The 19,063-nt window shown below is 42.9% G+C and overlaps 1 protein-coding gene across 8 annotated transcripts in view; it reads left to right on the plus strand.

Annotated features, from left to right (window-relative positions):
- The window catches only part of NEDD4L (NEDD4 like E3 ubiquitin protein ligase), a 248,052-nt gene that overhangs the window by 184,564 nt on the left and 44,425 nt on the right, over window positions 1-19,063 (plus strand). For all 8 annotated transcript variants that reach the window (XM_069963179.1, XM_069963180.1, XM_069963183.1 and 5 more), the window contains 5 exons: window positions 13,000-13,050; window positions 14,500-14,561; window positions 14,646-14,748; window positions 16,072-16,238; window positions 16,369-16,498. In XM_069963179.1, coding sequence (XP_069819280.1) covers window positions 13,000-13,050; window positions 14,500-14,561; window positions 14,646-14,748; window positions 16,072-16,238; window positions 16,369-16,498 — 513 coding nt within the window. The remainder of the gene's footprint in view (window positions 1-12,999; window positions 13,051-14,499; window positions 14,562-14,645; window positions 14,749-16,071; window positions 16,239-16,368; window positions 16,499-19,063) is intronic.

The following is a 19,063-nucleotide window of genomic DNA, read 5'->3' on the forward strand; positions in this document are numbered from 1 at the left end:
GAGGGAGCCAGAAATGGAATCGCGGTTACCATGGTAACCGTCTTATAAAATGATGTGTAGGTGAATGCAGAGGTAAGGATGGGAAAGAGGGGGGAAAAATCGTGCCCAGTCACAGAAAATTGATTGGTAAATTAAGCGTCACATAGGGATTGTAGGAGCTGCGATAGACAACGAAAAGGGCTGGTGGTGGGGGGGCTGGGAATTGTAAGTTTGCGGCGCTGGCTGGCGGTGCGGAGCAGGCACGCTTGGCTTTGTCTTATTCTTCCGAAGACTTGAAGTATCAAAGCAATCTTGAGGGGTCGTCTGGTTTCCCCGGAGTTCAGCGTGAGTCCGTCCAGCTTTCCTTCTATGTCCCTTCCCCACTGTTCCTTTATTCTTCTCGAGCGGTCGGCTGCGTGCGTCCATTTTGCTGTCACATGTTTTGGCTGACAGAAAAAAAAAAAAAAAGGGATATTTCTGCCAGATTTTGGGATTTAAGGGTTTTATTGTGAAATTTAGGGACCATTTTTTTTGGTTTTAAGAGACCCCCCCCACCTCACCATTCATTGTTGTTTGCTTTGTTTGGCTTTTGTGTGAACTGCGGGTTTGTATTGGTCACGATGCAGATGGCTGAGCTTATGGATGCAAACAGCGGGAAGGTAGACTCCACATGGTCTGCGCTTATGGCTGCCGAGGCGAAAAAAATCACAGGAGTAATACTAATAATAGCAATGAGGAGTATGAGCGATGAAGCAGAGCTGGGAGTCATTTGTCTGAGGACTGCACGGAACCTATTATATGGTCCTACAATGCGCAGATGTAGCAGAGCTGAGGTTGTCTATTTGTACTCTACATGTGGCTATTATTATGGTGGTTGTGTTGTATATGTATTCTGTGTATGTGGTAAGGTGGCTGTTTACGCTTTTATAGTGTCAGGACATAAAACCTCAATTATATGGCACATTTTGGCAAAAAAAAATCCTTATGTCATTTGCATTAAAATGTGTGATTCCCCCCCTTTCAATTAGGTTTAATTAAAATCCACACTTATGTTTCCCCTAGCAACCAATCACAGTGCGGCCTTCATTTTGTATTCTGCTGTTGAAAAAATAAATGTTGTCCATAGCAACCAATCACAGTATTGCTTTCACTTTGCGTTTTGATGTTGGAAAGGAAGCTGTGCTGTGATTGGTTGCTATGGGCAACATTAGTTTTTTGTTTTTTTTTTTACAGCAAAATACAAAACGAGTTGTGCTGTGATTAGTTGCTATGGGCTTTGTGTGGTATTACAACTCTGCTCTATTTAGGTCGATAAAACTGAGCTTCAATACCTCACACAACCTAAGCACAGGGGTGGTGCTGTTTGTGGGAGGGAAAAAAGCTATGCTTTTTCTAATCCTGGATAACCTAACTTTTTTTTTTTAAATATACTTATGTTAGTATGCTAATATATGCTAATTTCTTATGATTTTCTTAGAAGTTTTTATACACCCATGTTTCAAGTTTTTTTTTTTTTTATATTCTGTTTATGTAATGATTATATACATCCATGTTTACCTGAAGGGGTGCTCCAGAGGGAAAATTGTTCTATCCAGAGCAGGAGAGGTTTTCTATGGGGATTTGCTACTACTCTGGATAGTTCCTGACATGGACAGAGGTGGCAGCAAAGAGCTCTGTGTCAGACTGCAAAACAAGGTCCGTGGAGTCTCAGTTGCGAGTCTCAGAGCATGGGATAGCCAGATATCTCTAGCCTGTTGTCACGGGGTGCCTCCATGATGGGAAGAGCACCACACCACCCTGATAAATAGCCCCTTAAGTCCCTTTCGGTTGCGAGTATTGGAACACAAACAGGGAAATACCAGGGTGGCCCCTTTTTGTCAATGTCAACTGTGTCAGACTGGAAACAATACACCACTTCCTGCAGGACATACAGCGAAGTACTGGAAGACCTGAGATTTTTATAAATCTGTATAACTTTTTGATACCAGTTGATTTAAAAACAATTCTATTTTATCTGGAGTACCCCTTTAACAGTCCTGGTGTATATGTTAATCATATTGGTAGTTCTTTCTTTTTTCTGCTTTATACAATAGTTTATAAAAAGGAGTTTGTGTTATGGATGATGTGCCACTATACACCTAATATCAGACATGTGATCAAGCCAGTCATAGTTTGGACCCAAAGCACACAGGTCAGGGTCCGTGTGCCGAGACCCAGGGGCAGAGGGGCTCAGTAGCATGTGCTCTGTCCCATCTTCTCTGCTATAAACTTGAGCTACGTTCTATTGGGAGCCTATAAAACTTCCGGTATACGCAATTGCTGGAAGTTCTATAGGCTTTCATTATAATTCCGTAGACTGCTCATATAAGCAGTAACAGCAGAGTAAAGGGGCAGGTGCGCTCTAGCGATCGGCAATCTCTGGAGGTCTGACCACTGGGACCCCTACCAATCCTAATAATGGAGCGAGTGCACCATTTATCCTCTATGTACTTAGCAGTGATCGGAAGCCTTGTTCATTCTGGGGGGTATATAACCAATGTTCTATAGATTAGTTACAAGCAGACCCTCACTGATGATAATATTACCCCAATACCCCTTTAAAGGAGAAGTCTGGCGAAATTTTTTATTGCAGTATTGTATTGTCCCCCAAAAGTTATACAAATCCCCAATATACACTTATTACGGGAAATGATTATAAAGTGCTTCTTTTCCTGCACTTACTACTGCATCAAGGCTTCACTTCCTGGTTAACATGGTGATGTCACTTCCTGGTAACATGGTGATGTCATGACCCGACTCCCAGAGCTGTGCGGGCTGTGGCTGCTGGAGAGGATGATGGCAGGGAGATGCTCAGTGTCTCTCCAGTGTCCTGTGTCCCTCAGTGTCCCCCTGCCATCATCCTCTCCAGCAGCCACAGCCCGCACAGCTCTGGGAGTCGGGTCGTGACATCACCATGTTAACCAGGAAGTGACATCACCATGTTAACCAGGAAGTGACATCACCATGTTATCCAGGAAGTGACATCACCATGGTATCCAGGAAGTGACATCACCATGGTATCCAGGAAGTGACATCACCATGGTATCCAGGAAGTGAAGCCTTGATGCAGTAGTAAGTGCAAGGAAAAAAGCACTTTATAAGCTTTTCCCATAATAAGTGTATATTGGTGATTTGTATAACTTATGGGGGGCAGTACAATACTTAAATAAAAGTTTTCGCCAGACTTTTTTTGGTTGTTTTTTGGCCTTATATCAGGATGTATATTGAGTTATTTATGTATACCTTTTTATAAAAATAATAATGCCATTTTTATCAAGAAATCTAAAGATAAGACTAGAGGTGTAATTTTATTTGTTTGGAAAGTGTACGTCATGAACAAGCAATGTTATCTGTATATTGTTAGTTTTTGAGCTTTAGGGGCTTCATGATGACATCTTAGGTTAGATCATAGGTTACTTTGACCCACAATGGGGAAAAATGTACACGGACATGCACACGTTTCAAAAGAGCTTTCCACTAGTAAAAAATAGTTGAAAACTAGTTCTATGAGAAAGCTGGGCTCTAAAAGTATAGATTTAGAAGCTGTAGCATGGGAGTGATGGTTGCATTGCTGCATTATTAAAGGGGTTATCCAGGATTAGAAAAAACAGCTACTATAAATTTTTTTTTAAAAAAGTACCACTCCTGTATGGTATTACAACTCACATCCATTCACTTCATTGGAACTGAGCTGCAAACATTGGAGACAAGAGTGGTGCTGTTTCTGTAGGAAAATATCTGTGTTTTTTTTCTAATCCTGGATAACTCTTTTAAGTAGATTTGCCTTTCGGAAGTCTGAGAAACTTGGATATAGTACAAGAAAAACTGAAAAAAATGTGTTTGAATAATACTTGACATAGTAGTGCTGTGAGTCAGAGCGGCACATGACAGCTGAGCGAGTGCTTGTAACTTGTCAAGTGTCCCTGGAAGTGATTTTTCTTGTAAATATTGGCACCTGTGCCGGCACCCTGGGCCTCTTCTCCGGAAGCGCGGTGATGGGAACAACCACTGCAGGGAAATGTTTCTGCTTCTACCACGTTCTGAGCTGCGATCTAAATTGAGTGTATCATTACATGGAGGAGAATGTGCTGCAGACAAAATGAGTCAGGACAGTGTGTGCCGTTCACTATTGTGTCTGGAAATGTTCAGAAAGTTGACTTTTTGTCACAGGCTGAATTGTATGTCTGCAAGAGATTGAAACCTGTGTGTCTGTAAAATAGTGTGTGTCACTGACTGACTTTACTTATGTTTTAGACGTGTAATCCGGAAAGTGTACAACCAGGTGCTGTCCTTTGATCATTTTTGGTTTCTTGCATTGCAGATTCAGATTCCAAGCCTTTTAGTTAGAGGTAAGCAAACGTGCTGAAAGGTCAGGTTGACACAAACACGAATGATCTGCATTTGAATCCAGCTGCCTGAGGAAGGTGGATGCAGCCCTAGGACTGCCTGAAAACATGGCTGTATCCATTCAAATGCTGATCGTTCAGGTTTGTGTGAACTGACCTTTCGGCAAGTTTTCTCATCATTACATTGTGTTGCCAAAAATTCTGGGTATTTTGGTGTTACCCAAAAGAGTGCGTCGGACCTTTTGGTGTTGCACAAGAGATCGGTCCTGGTGTTGCTCAGGGTCTCTTGGTGTTGCTCAAGGTCTCTTGGTGTTGCTCAAGGTCTCTTGGTGTTGCTCAAGGTCTCTTGGTGTTGCTCAAGGTCTCTTGGTGTTGCTCGAGGTCTCTTGGTGTTGCTCGAGGTCTCTTGGTGTTGCTCGCGGTCTTTTGGTGTTGCTCGCGGTCTTTTGGTGTTGCTCGCGGTCTTTTGGTGTTGCTCAAGGTCTCTTGGTGTTGCTCAAGGTCTCTTGGTGTTGCTCAGGGTCTCTTGGTGCTGCTCGCGGTCTCTTGGTGCTGCTCGCGGTCTCTTGGTGCTGCTCGCGGTCTCTTGGTGCTGCTCGCGGTCTCTTGGTGCTGCTCGCGGTCTCTTGGTGCTGCTCGCGGTCTCTTGGTGCTGCTCGCGGTCTCTTGGTGCTGCTCGCGGTCTCTTGGTGTTGCTCGCGGTCTCTTGGTGTTACTGAAGAGGTCAGGCCTTTTTCATGTTGCCCAGGATTTTTCGGTTGTGCTTAAGGCCATTTGGTGTTGCCCAAGGTCTTTTGGGCAACACTGTGCTTTTTGGTGTTGCACAAGACACTGAGCCAGACCTTTTTGGTTTTGCCTGGGCAACTATTACTTTTGGTGTTGCACAAGAGATCGGGCCTTTTGGTGTTGCCCAAGAGGCTCTTTGCCTATTCAAACAAATATGCAGAGTTTACTGTGTGTTTTACTACTTCAGAACGGCATTATTTTCATCGCCTTTGGCCGGGGTGACGCTAAGCTTTATGAGGGGCTCTCACGCTGTACTGCTGTCTCAAAGCTGAAAACCCTCAGAAATATGAATGTAGAAGGAAACCTCATATATAACTGCATAAGAGCCCCGGCTTAACTTGCATTGTGCGACAGCCTGTAGGCGATTAATAGAGATTTCCTCGCACTTGTACTCTGCTTAAGAGGTTTCTCAGAAATGCACATTTAAAAATAACTTCTCTACCTTGTTTTCAGACGGCCGGGTGACACCGTGAGGTGTGCGGAGAAGTGTTGGAATTTTACAACTCTTCACTCTAGAAACCTCTGGGTGACAGGATCCTTGGTCACTCCCGGGAATATATATTAATGTGTTCTGTAGATATATTTATACTGTGATGCCGGAGTAAGACCGGGTCCTGTCACCAGGAGGCCTACTGTCCGGAGCCGTCCTGGCAGAAAAGGCCAATGGATGCTTCATCCAGAGAATCCATAATTAATCCAACTACGTGTTAAGAGAGCAACATAATAAGTTTTCATTCCAGAGTTACTGGAGCGCAGGATAAGTTTATCAGCCTTCCGAGCCAGGCCGAAGACTGGGAATTAATTGGGGGGGGGTATACAGAATGATTGTTACTATAGCGCCCTGGTGGGCACGGTCATGGGATCATTGTTAATAGTGTGGCCGTATGGTACTGTCCAGAACCAGTTTGTGGCCCTATTCTCCACCATTTAGGGTCTCTGCCACCACATCTCATCCTCCAATAGTATGTTCTAAATTTTTACCCTATGTCATGGGAATCTTGATCCAACCCATGCACATGCTTGGTACTGTTATGGGGGCACTGTGACTGGCATTGCTATGTTGACCCTGCCAAGTGGCCAACACTGGTGTGTGACGCTGTTGTGAGGCCCTCGCTGTCAAAGCTCTGTTAGGGGCCTTGGTGCCTACAAGACCTTGGGACTGGCACTGTGGCGAACCACAAGATACTGATGGGCAGAGAGGATGGCATATTCTTCACCAGAGTTCTTCAATGCCAGTACCAGCTCACCCGAGGTCCTTAACGCCCATAATTGCTGTTTGCAGCTGACATTTCATGACTGGACGCGCTTTCCACCTCTGTAGATGACGTCCACTGTAGCCGCAGCCTGTGAAGATTATGTACACATTGTATGCTGGCATTATAGGTACATTGTGTGACGTGCCAGCCAACACATGATGCCTGCTGATTCTGTGCCAGCTTTCATTATACTGTATATCTACTACACATCTATATTATTTAGAGGCCCCTGGTGGTGAGACAAGTTAGTTGGCTGTATACATTTCCATAGTCCTTTTATACATACATATTTGTTTTAGGGGCTACTGACTACTCCCCCACTGTTTCTGACTGCTGTAATATAATATAGGCCTCCAGTTTAACAATCTATGATGCAGATTTTGCTGAACGCGACATTGCTGGTTATGTATTATCCGCTATCTGTTTTCTTTGTTTTGTATATACCAGGTCCTTACTGTTGTCACTGTTTTCTGTATAGCACTTGACCTTTGGAAATGAGAATGACCCTCACATGCCACCTAGAACAAGTGCTACAGCAAGGAGCCAGTTCTAGGCATCCATTGCGGTTCATAGACACCTCTGATAACAACTATATAGTTACCAAACAGCCAGGGGCGGCACTCTTCCAGCAATGTACAGATCACCAATAACCGGGTTATAGGGAGAATTATACCCAGGATCTTCACTATCCTCCTCAGGATACTCAAAAATCCCTGAGGTGTCTACATTTAGTTAAAAAAACGTTCGTGGCGGTATTATATGGGCACATGGAATTATTAGACTGTGTGTATGGAGATTATTTGGTCACTGCGGTTATGTATGTTGGTATTGTGTTAGCATTGTGTATAGCGGTTGAGTATGAGCACTGTATTGCACTTTCATTTTACCAATGTATGTAGTGGTTCTGTGTGCAAACAGTGTGTGGAGTGGTATAATAGGGCCGCTGTAAAGGTTTTTTTTGTGGTTAAAGTTAGCATTTTTATGGGTAATTGCTTTGGGTGTATTGCTTGTATTTGTATTGCACTGTTTTGTTGTGGTTTTGATTGGGTACTATGTGTGCAGTAGTTTTATTTGGGCAGTGTGTAGTGGTTTTGTATAGGTCATTGTATTACATGTACAGACTTTTATTTTTTTGCAGTGTGTGTTGTGGTTTTGAGTGGGCACTATGTGTGCAGTAGTTTTATTTGGGCACTGTATAGTGCTTTTCTATAGGTAATTGTATTACATGTATAGCTATTATTTGTATTGCACCGTTTGTTGTGGTTTTGAGTGGGTACCATTTGTGCAGTAGTTTTATTTGGGCAGTGTGTAGTGGTTTTTAGTGGGTACTATGTGTGGTATAGTGTTATTTTGGGCACTGTATTTCAGGTTTCTGTTTGTATTGCTTTTGTAAAAAGGCTTACTTTTTTTATTCCCATCATCCCAAAGTGTGACCATGGGTTCAGTAATCAGCCAGAAGAGCAAAGACACTAGCCAGAAGAGCATGCTTATATAATAAATAGCTAGACAAGTGCATTTGTGTTATTAAAAGCCTGACGAGCATGCTCACATTATAAATAGCCAGAAGAGCATACTCACATTATAAATATCCAGAAGAGCATGCTCGTACCTTAACTAGTCAGAATAACGTGTTCATAGAAGAGCGCGCTCTTATCATAGGTAACTAGAAGGGCACTCTGTCATAAATAGCCAGAAGAGCATGCCTATGAGTTAACTAGCCAGCAGAGCATTCTCACATAATTAATAATTCAAAGAGCATGCTCACATTATAAATAGCCTGAAGAGCATGCTCACATCATAATAAATAACCAGAAGAGCATGCTCACATCATAATAAATAACCAGAAGAGCATGCTCACATCATAATAAATAACCAGAAGAGCATGCTCACATCATAATAACCAGAAGAGCATGCTCACATCATAATAAATAACCAGAAGAGAGCATGCTCAGATCATAATAAATAACCAGAAGAGCATGCTCAGATCATAATAAATAACCAGAAGAGCATGCTCACATCATAATAAATAACCAGAAGAGAGCATGCTCAGATCATAATAAATAACCAGAAGAGCATGCTCACATCATAATAAATAACCAGAAGAGAGCATGCTCAGATCATAATAAATAACCAGAAGAGCATGCTCACATCATAATAAATAACCAGAAGAGCATGCTCACATCATAATAAATAACCAGAAGAGCATGCTTACATCATAATAAATAACCAGAAGAGCATGCTCACATCATAATAACCAGAAGAGCATGCTCACATCATAATAAATAACCAGAAGAGCATGCTCAGATCATAATAAATAACCAGAAGAGCATGCTCACATCATAATAACCAGAAGAGCATGCTCACATCATAATAAATAACCAGAAGAGAGCATGCTCACATCATAGCTAGCCAGAAAAGCATGTTCAGATCATATTAGCCAGAAGAGCATGCTCACATCATATTAGCCAGAAAAAGCAGGCTTTCATTGTATTAGCCAGAGGAGCACGCTCATGTCATAGCCAGAGGAGCACGCTCATGTCATAACCAGCTAGCAGAGCATATCATAGCTAGCCAGAATTGCATGCCAACACCATAATCTGCTAGAAGCCTAATGCTGGTTGAACCCATCACACAATAATACTCACAGTGGCCTTGGCTACCAGCATACAGCACCTCCATAGTTGTTACTGCTGCTAGCCTTGTGACACGGTGTGCGGCCATATTGTATCATGTTTTATAGTGTTTTTGGTCACACGGTGTATTAGGTTTTGTGGCCTTGTAACAAGGAAGTTTGCAGCTGGTTAGACCTCAGGATCAGGGAGGGCCCATGGTTTGCTCCTTGCCCGTCTTCCATGTCAGCTGGCACAGTATGCAGGAGGCATCTTGCCAGGAATAACTTTGACTTGGGCTGACATCACGGACCAGCTGCACATCCTATAGCCTGTCTCTGGGAAATAAACAGGTCACATCACATCCCCTGTGAGAGCAAAATGTCTCCCCTGTTAACCCTGGAGGTGACGGAGTAGCCCCCCCCCTTAACCCTTCATCTTATCCATACTATTGCAACACTATGTCCAGAACAGTTACCTGTAGTCCTGTATTAATTCTACATTAAAAAAATTGTCTTCCAGTACTTATCAGCTGCTGCATGTCCTGCAGGAAGTGGCATATTCTTTCCAATCTGACACTGTACTCTCTGCTGCCACCTCTGTCCATGTCAGGAACTGTCCAGAGCAGGAGAGGTTTTCTATGGGGATTTGCTACCACTCTGAACAGTTCCTGACATGGACAGAGGTGGCAGCAGAGAGCACTGTGTCAGACTGGAAAGAATACAACACTTCCGGCAGGACGTACAGCAGCTGATAAGAACTGGAAGACATGGAAGGGAACGAGCAGCATATTAGGAGAAGGAGACAAGTATAACCCTTTAAGTCCCCATGTAACATAGTCATGTGATGTGGGCCCAGGTGCAGGGCTGGAGTCATGACTTGGTCATGTGACCAGCGCAGAGCGTCATCCCCTTGAAATAAATAATTATCTGTCCAGGCCATGTGATGGACACAGAGACGCGGGGCTGGTCACATGATGGTGAGTAAACCATGAAGACTGACAGCAAGCTGAGGTCTTGATAAACTCCAATGTGCATACATGTAGGGGGGTAGACCTAAACCTTGGCTCTCCAAACTGTGTCCCTCCAGCTGTTGCAATACTACATTTCCCATCATGACTGGACAGACAAGTCCATAGCTTTAGCTGTCCGGGCATGATGGGTATTGTGGTTTTGTAACAGCTGGAGGACCGCACTTTGGAGACCCGTCCTAAACCCTTACATTTTGCAGGGAGGAGATAGAAATCAGCATAGAGTCCTGTACAGTCTATAACACTAATGAGTTAAAGCTGCTGAGTTATTAACCATTCGTGTTAATCCTGGTTATATAACTCATTCCAGCGTCAGCATGCGGCGTCTGTACAATATTCATTGTTATGCTTCAGACCTGCATTATAGGTCTGTCAGCCTCGCTGGCACTGCCGCATTCACACTGTGAGTAATATCAATGTGTCTTAAGTACAGTCTATCCATTACCGTGCACCGCTCTCTCCGCCGCCGCGTGACGCCATGATTAGAGGACATTCACTGCTTGCCACTTGCATATCGCCTGCATTATGGCAGCTGAGGCTTTTATGTAGTTATTCGCCGGGTTGTGACTTGTCAATGATTAGGAAGGGGCGGAATATTTTGTTATTCCTGGTGCTGCAAGAGGCGTGGCTATGGCTGTATGGACCGCCCCCGCTTAGGTGTCTGTATGCCTTCTGGACCCTCCCCTGCTCAGAAGCCTCCTTTATTAACCATAGCTGACCACAGATACCTCTTCATCTTCTAATTCTAAATCTACAGAGGATTTACGGCAGGAATGGGGAACCTTTGGCCCTCCAGCTGTTGAAAAACTACAATTCCCATCATCCCTGGACAGCCATGGTTCAGTAACTTGGGGTTGCTAGGTGTAAGCAGTGGGCTAGGTGTCAGGGTACCGACTAGGCACTTTTCATTCTGGCCAGGAGTGGTATGCCCACCTCTGGGTGTCACTAGGCTTTGAAATCATGTGTGTGTGTGTGTGTGTGTGTGCGTGTGTGTGCGCGCGAAGTGTGAAGCAAAAATGAATCCAGCCCTTATTGCTTTACTTGAGAAATTTTCAGTGCAATACAGTTGTCTTGAAAGGTGAAAGTGGGCAAAAGATAATCACAAAATAAGTAGTGAACAATGTCCTTTCTACTGATGGACAACACAGAGGACTTGACTTTGGTGCTTGTGGCGTAGGTAGTAGGTGTTACTTAGGTGTAGTAAGGTTCAGGGACTGTCTTGGGCCTTAATAAGTTTAGATCTCTGCCGGGACAACCTGTATTCTGTGATTTGTTAAAGAAGCTGGTACTCACAGTTAGGACTGAGAAGAAAAGGAAAGAAAGCCACCATATGCCAGAAGAGCCCACAGAGTGTCAGGTCTGATAGTACGAGCCCCAGGGTTGAACAGCTGGGTGTAGCTAACACCTCAAGGTTCCCCTAGTAGGTTGAGCATGAATCATTGGAGTTTGTCGACTTTAAAGGAAGGGTTCTCCACAGCTCTGTATCATAAAACTAGAGTGCTGACCATTATAATATTTTTAAGTTTTAGTTTTTTTTTTTTTTTAACGGATGTTCAAAGGCAGACACGGAAATTAAGGAAGACCCCCCCCCCCCCCCCCCCCCCCAAAAAAAAAAAAAAAATCTGTTTATTTGTATCTTTATTGGCTGCTTTCTCTGGGGATTTTAGCAGCTCTGTTTTGGTGTAAATAGATACGAGGGAGCATGTAAGCTGATCGCTTCCGCATTCTTTGATTTGCTTGAATAAATCTTATCTGTCTGCACCCATTATTTGTAATTGTTTACTCCCAGTGATAACCACCAAGGTGCACTGTAAGGTATATAGCATACGCTTACTGCCAACACTGCACTATACCTTCCTCTCCACTTACGGGCTGCATCAATGGGGCTGTTCCTATGTCAGCATGTGCGGGCATGGTTTACAATGTTGTTGTTATTGCTGCATGTATAGAACCTCACATCACAACCCACCCCCTTCAAGTGGGTAGAAAGTGGCCTACCATGTCTTGGAGCAAGGGTAAAAAAAATTTATGGTGGGACAACACTATATCTATGATTTTTTTCCATTGATTTCAATAGGAAAATATATATATATATATATATATATATATATATATATATATATATATATATTATTATTATTTTTTTTTCATAGACGATAATGCCACGAAAACATGCAAGAAAAACTACAAAAAGCATTCTGTTAGAGAAAAATGTTCATAAAACTTTCCAAATAAGTAAAATATAAATATATTTTTAATAATAACAATAGTAATAATACATTATTATTATTATTATTATTATTATTGCCTCATTTTGCCTGTACAATATACTGTATGAACATGGTATTGTTTATAATTGTTTACTGGGTTCATATCATTAATGACTCAAGTACATATCAACTGCTGTATGCCCTGCAGGAAGTGGTGTATTCTTTCCAGTCTGACACTTTGCTCTCTGCTGCCACCTCTGTCCATGTCAGGAACTGTCCAAAGCAGAAGTAAATCCCCATAGTGCTCTCTGCTGCCACCTCTGTCCATGTCAGAAACTGTTGAAAGCAGTAGCAAATCCCCATAGAAAACCTCTCCTGCTCTGGACAGTTCTTGACATGGACGGAGGTGGCAGGAGAGAGCACTGTGTCAGACTGGAAAGAATACACCACTTCCTGCAGGACATACAGCAGCTGATAAGTACTGGAAGACTTTAGATTTTTAAATCGAAGTAAAATATAAATCTGTATAACTTTCCGACACCAGATGATTTAAAGGAAGGTATAGCGGGAATCTCTGAGCAGTGCCATAGGGCTTAAGCCCCTTTTGGAGATCAATGGTGATCCAACTGAGAGATGGTCCCATTGGTGAACATATAAGATCTAACTGTAGTTCCCCTTTAATTTTTCAGCTGGTTAGTGTTACAATTTGCATTGCGCTAAGCTTTGTCCTTTTTGTCTTTGCAGACAAGAGATGATTTCTTGGGTCAGGTTGACGTGCCTCTAAACCACTTACCGGTAAGACTTTATTTTTTTTCTTACTTGGCCCTTATCTTTTGACCTCTGAACCTTCTACTTTACGAACTTTACTCATCATATAATATTTGCTTTCCTCTATCATTCATTGCCTTATAATTGGCTAGGGGACTGAATATGACCTGGAGGTTACATTTGTTATACAATGGAGTTTTTTTCCCTTCAGTGTGTTTGGGGTTTTACGGCCACCTATGTCTGTAGCTGCATGAGCCATAAACATCTCTACTCTGATAGGGCAGAGCAGTGGATATTGGGAGCAATATTGTGTTGGGAGCAATTCTTATAATAACTTTATTAATGGGGTTGTCTAGTTTCGACAAACCTTGTGAATTAGCCCATTTAGCTGATCGTGAAGGGGTGTCCAAAAGGGTAACTGGAGGGTCCTGAGACCCTAGACTACCTTCCCAGGCACAATTTTATACGTCATACGATTGTTTTTGGTCCCATGATCCCTTTTATTAGCCAGTGCAAGATAGACCTGGGATTGTGCCTTCCTGGATATTATAGTCCTTGGAGAACATCAGCAGGAATCATCTAGATGAGTAATTTTGTTGCCGCCCAAGTTTGCATTTCATCCACTAACGTGGCGAGGATCAGATCTTGGTAGGCTTTATTCACACATTACTGATTTGTTTCTGAAACACAACGTTGTTTGCCACCACTGCATCTAAGAAACCTGTATACATATCACCACTGTCAATCATCTCTGTCTTGTGGTCCCATAGACTTATAGTAGTTCTGCTGGACGGAGATGATTGACAGCAGGGACGATCGACCCCATGGCTAGGCCCCCAGATTTTTATGTATTTAGATAAATATTGGTTGGCACTCTGCAGTGCTGACACTATCACTGCAAAGCACTTGGAAGAATATTCATCAAAAGGGGCGGGCTGACCAGGGCGGCCCGGTGCACGGAGGGTGGTAGTTTCCCTTTAAAATCTGTTACGTGAATAAATCCAGTACAGTAGGGACCACTTATCTGTGTACATGTGCTTGATCTCTTATTTACCTGACCTAACTTTTTGACAAAGATCTGGCAGTATGTGGTTTATTAGTTTTGGGCAAATTCCTTTTTTTTCCAAAAATTGTCAAGTTAAACCCCCCAAAAAATGAAAATTCTGCAGATTTTGGTCGAAATCTAACATTCCATTCTCTTTCAGAAAGTGTGGTCCATAATACTTTATTCTATTATAAGTAATTTATTTTAAGTCGTTTTTTTTCTTGTTTATTGGGTTTTCTTGTCTTCTGACAACATAGTTATTCAGAAATTCCAAAAATTCCTAACATTCAAATTTTACAGCAATACTGTAGAAACTAGTTGCTCTTTTTCAATAAATACTGTTTCAGTACTGTGCAAAGTGAAATACCCCCCCCCACACACACACACACATCCTTCCAGCAAAAGTTAAAAATTAACCTTCTTGTTACCAGACAGAGGATCCAACAATGGAGAGGCCGTATACATTCAAAGACTTTTTACTCAGACCAAGAAGGTGAGTGTTTTCTTACTGTGCTTAGTGGAGACGTTCGAACGACACATTCGACTTCTCGGTTGACTTTCTGTTAAATTTTTACAGCCACAAGTCTCGGGTGAAAGGTTTCCTAAGGTTAAAGATGGCGTATTTGCCAAAGAACGGAGCCCAAGAGGAGGAAACCAGCGAGCAAAGGGAAGAAGCAGAGGTAAAATACGACTGATACATTGTGGGGTTTGTTCTCCCTTGTGTCGGGCTAGAGTCCATTCTATGTACTATGTTGTCTAACGTCTAAACAAATCTCCTAGGTCCAACCACAATGACTATGGCTAAGTGCTGTAAAAATGGGCTGTGGCTCCTGTGGGTGGGTGTAGACTGTATTTATTCTTTGGCTACCCTCAGCCTGATGGAAGTAGGAGGATCACGGTGCTCCTCTAGCCATTGAGCCATAGAACACCCCCCCCCCCCCCCCCCCAAAATGTCTCTGGTTGCATCAGTGCCGTAAACCCAATTATTATATACTGGACTGGACACTGGCAGAACCTGATGGAATAGAGATGCACTTGCATGAGGTTTTGGGACTGATGGAAGCGCAATCCCAATGGTCTAACCACCGTCAATCCTCCATTTACATTAGTTTACTGGGAAAACCCCTTTGGGATTGTCAATTTTTTAGCACCAGGCTGTCCTATCCCGGTGTTGATAATCCCTGTAGATGCAATTTCTGCCAGTATTGATAATGAGCCATTCAGTTTCTTGAGTCTGTCAATCATTGGCTTTGAGTGAAACAACTGCATGAGACAATGGGTGATTGCGAATGGGCGTTTACTTTTTCGGTAATAACATCAGGAGCTCCAGGCCCATATAATCCAGATTTATGTCCTAATAATTATACATATATTACAGGTAAGACTGGAAGTGGAGCGGCTGTTGAGTGATTCTCTAGGAGTTTTTCTCCTATAGAATATTTTATTAATATGCTTGGGTGGCAGCTAAACCAAGAGGCAAATGTGTCTAGCGGTAAAGTAAGGGTATGTGCACATGACGAAACTTGCGCGGAAATTTCAAGCGGAGTCCGCGTGGCCGACTGTGTGGACTCCGCTTGAAATTTATGCGCAAGTTCCGTAATGTGCACATTCCCTTATATTGGAAGGTAGTGCGTTCCAGGTTTCCATTACTAATGCCTATGTAACAGGGACAGTAGATGCCCATTGTAGACATGGAGACATAAAGGTAAAATCCACCACCAATGTCCTAAGGCTCAGCTCTGCAGTCCAAGATCCTTGGTGCATAAACCTTGCAGGATTTTTTTTTAAATCCTAAAAATAAGCAATCTAGTCGCCTATTCACATGAAGCAAAACATTTAGGACAGCACTACATCTTGTAATTTTTGAGTGGCACGATACTGGCTGACAACCCTTTGCCCAAGCTCCCTCTAAAACAATAGTCATAAGTAAGAACTATAGAAATTCCCCATAATTTGTACTTCTGTGTGGAATTTCACTACTTTATCATGTTCTTATTCTCCAGCATGCCTGGGATGTCGTAGACTCAAATGACAATACCTCTCCACACCAACAAGAACTGCCAGCTCCCCCTATGCCTCCAGGATGGGAGGAGAAAGTGGACAACCTTGGGCGCACGTATTATGTGAACCATAATAATAGGACCACACAGTGGCATCGGCCAAGCCTAATGTATGTGTTATTCATATAATATATAAAATGTATTTATTTTAACATACATCCATTCATCCCTGTTCCGTAGTAGCCGCTATTCAATGTTGCCATATTCTTCCATTCACCTATTTTTCTTGCTCCTCACCAGAGACGTCACATCGGAATCCGATAATAACATCAGACATATACAGCAAGAGGCCCACAGAGTGTTCCGATCCAGGAGACACATCAGTGAGGACCTAGAACCAGAACATGTAGAAGGAACAGATGTACCTGAGGTAGGTAAAGCTGTGACCTAGGTGGTTTCACATGGGTCTTTGTTACTAGTATGGAACCATCTAGCTCAAATTTTTATTAAGGAGATCTGGCTGTATGGAGTCCTACAGACAATGTGTTACATGGGGAATATGGTATCAAAATGAGCTTTCTTGCAAAAGTAAGACAAATGTTGCTCTAGAGCCACCTGTAGGTAGTTACCCTGTAAATGGAGCCATGGAACCTGATTAGGAATATTCCCTAAAGTTTGCATGTATTCTTTTTCTTTCTCTCCCTTCAGGACCAAGTGTGGCTAGACAGACCTGTGAAACCAGACTACAAGAGGCTCAGGGTTTATGCAAATTGAACCCAAAAGGGGGAATTTGCTGGTTTAACCATGATGAGACCTAAAGGGGGTTTCCAGCCAAATTAGACTGATGAGCTATCCCTAAGAGAGATCATCAATCACTGATCGATGGGGTGCCCACACCAGGCACCTGGACCAATCAGCTGTTTAGTGCCATCACTACACTGAAGTACTTGGTTCACTGTTTAGCAGGGGGGTACCTGTAACTCTAGCTGAACTCCCATTCAAGTATACAGAAGCTTAGCTTCAGTTACAGGTCGCCACCGCTACAAAATGAACAGAGACAAACTCTGATCACTGTGTAGTATTGATTATAGTAATACTGTCATATATATTAAAGATAAAGAAGCCCCCCCCCCCCCAATGTTTTATCTGCTCCCCCAGCTGCAGGCACCACTGTATACAATATCTCTATTGTTGTGCTGCCATTGGTCACTGCATGTAGACATGGTTCTGCCCCCACACAATCATCACGATGTGGTACCTGTTCTTCGGATATGAAGGTGGAAGTAGTGCATCGGGAGCGAACAAAAGTATTTCCCCCCTGTATCATCCATGTAAGGCTCTTCATAGCATAATAAAAATGGAGCCCAAACTCTGGTGTGCTGTATCTGGTGGTCACCCTCTCACCCATTCTCCATTTCGAGGAAGGGCTGGAAAGACCATCCTAGCGGCCTTGCATCTAAATAATCCTCAGCCAAGCTCCAGCTTGGACACTCTACGATGGAGAGGTTGCCCAGTATGGGGCCCTTAGCAGTCGTGCGGCTAGCTTGGCTGTAGTATCACTCCATTGGGGTCACGTTGAGTGGCTCAGTTTTGGTCACGTAGGGTTGTTTGTTTTAGAGATATACGAGCCGTATACTCTTCTCCCAGTTGTTCTCTTATTTGCTCAGGCTCTAGACAGAAGGCCTGTTCTAAAACTACATGTCACTGACACCTTGATGGATCTGTCAGTGGTCCTGTCATTCACCGTGGAGACTTTCTCTGTTTTGATCTGTACACTGGTGTATCAGGTACCAAGCTGGCACGTAGGAAATCCATTTAAAGAGTCCCGCTCCTGGCTGACTCCTTGTTTACAGCTTGCAATATCACTTGGAGGTTATTACAGAGCAGGGCTGAAGTCGCTGGCGCACAGCTCGCTGATCATCCCTGTCTCCTGAGTACAAAACATCTCACCCGTGTGATACACCGGGGCCTATTTCCTGCAACACAGAAAGCGATAACACCAATGACAATTGACAGCTGACCTTGTCTTACATTGTGCCGTGAAATCCAATAAATACCACATGGAAGGAACAGATCACCGCCCGTGGGATACCAAACAGGTATCAGGTCAGATGGTTTAGGACCACACAGCATTGTGGAGACTATGTGACCCCAAATGCATAAAATTCAGAAGCTTGACTTATGCAAATTTGTTTGAATATCTTCTTCTCAATTCAGGTCTCACTCTCATTGAGAATATCATTAGTGAGTTTTTTTTCAGGCAATGCTCAAAGGTCAAAAGTTTGCAAACTAATTATCTAGCATGACGTCTTCTTTCTGGAGAACTAATTTTCATAATTTTTTTTTCCCATGGAGCATTGCTTGAAAAGTAAGTCTCCATACAGCACTGATGTCTCGATTAAGAGTGCTACGTCTAACATAGACCATTTTAGAGCGGTCAGCTGAGCACTCGTTCACCTTAACGCTATCTCTGCCACCCCCCCCCCTTAAACTTAGTCATATAGCTGGCATATAGGTTTAATCATAAGAGCGAGCTGAGAAAGCCACTTCTAGACCCTTTAGGTGAAGCCTTGTTCTTTGGAGAGCATATTTAGGCCAATCCATTATGCCTGACCTTTTGTCTCTCTCCCCGGGATCTTACCATCGGTGGACAGTTGGGGTTGGCAGGCTCCATAAATTTTTGGCTGAATCTATCTGTCTTAAGACCAACTTTACTCTGTATCCCTAGCTTAAATCAGTACCAATTGTTACCCTGCTCTGTACTGACAAGGGGCAAGAACCCTAAAACAGCTGTCTATATATATATATATATATATATATATATATATATATATATATATATATATATATATATATGGGAGGCTCATATCATGTAGTGTCTTCCTTAAGCAGGAAAGTCGTACACTTCATTCACATCTGATGCCAAGTTCCACTGTCTGTAAACTTTAAGTGCATTATGGGCTAATGCATAAAATAAGTGCAACTCGAGCATGGT

The sequence above is a fragment of the Dendropsophus ebraccatus genome, chromosome 3, assembly GCF_027789765.1.
Source record: "Dendropsophus ebraccatus isolate aDenEbr1 chromosome 3, aDenEbr1.pat, whole genome shotgun sequence".
NCBI lineage: Eukaryota > Metazoa > Chordata > Amphibia > Anura > Hylidae > Dendropsophus > Dendropsophus ebraccatus.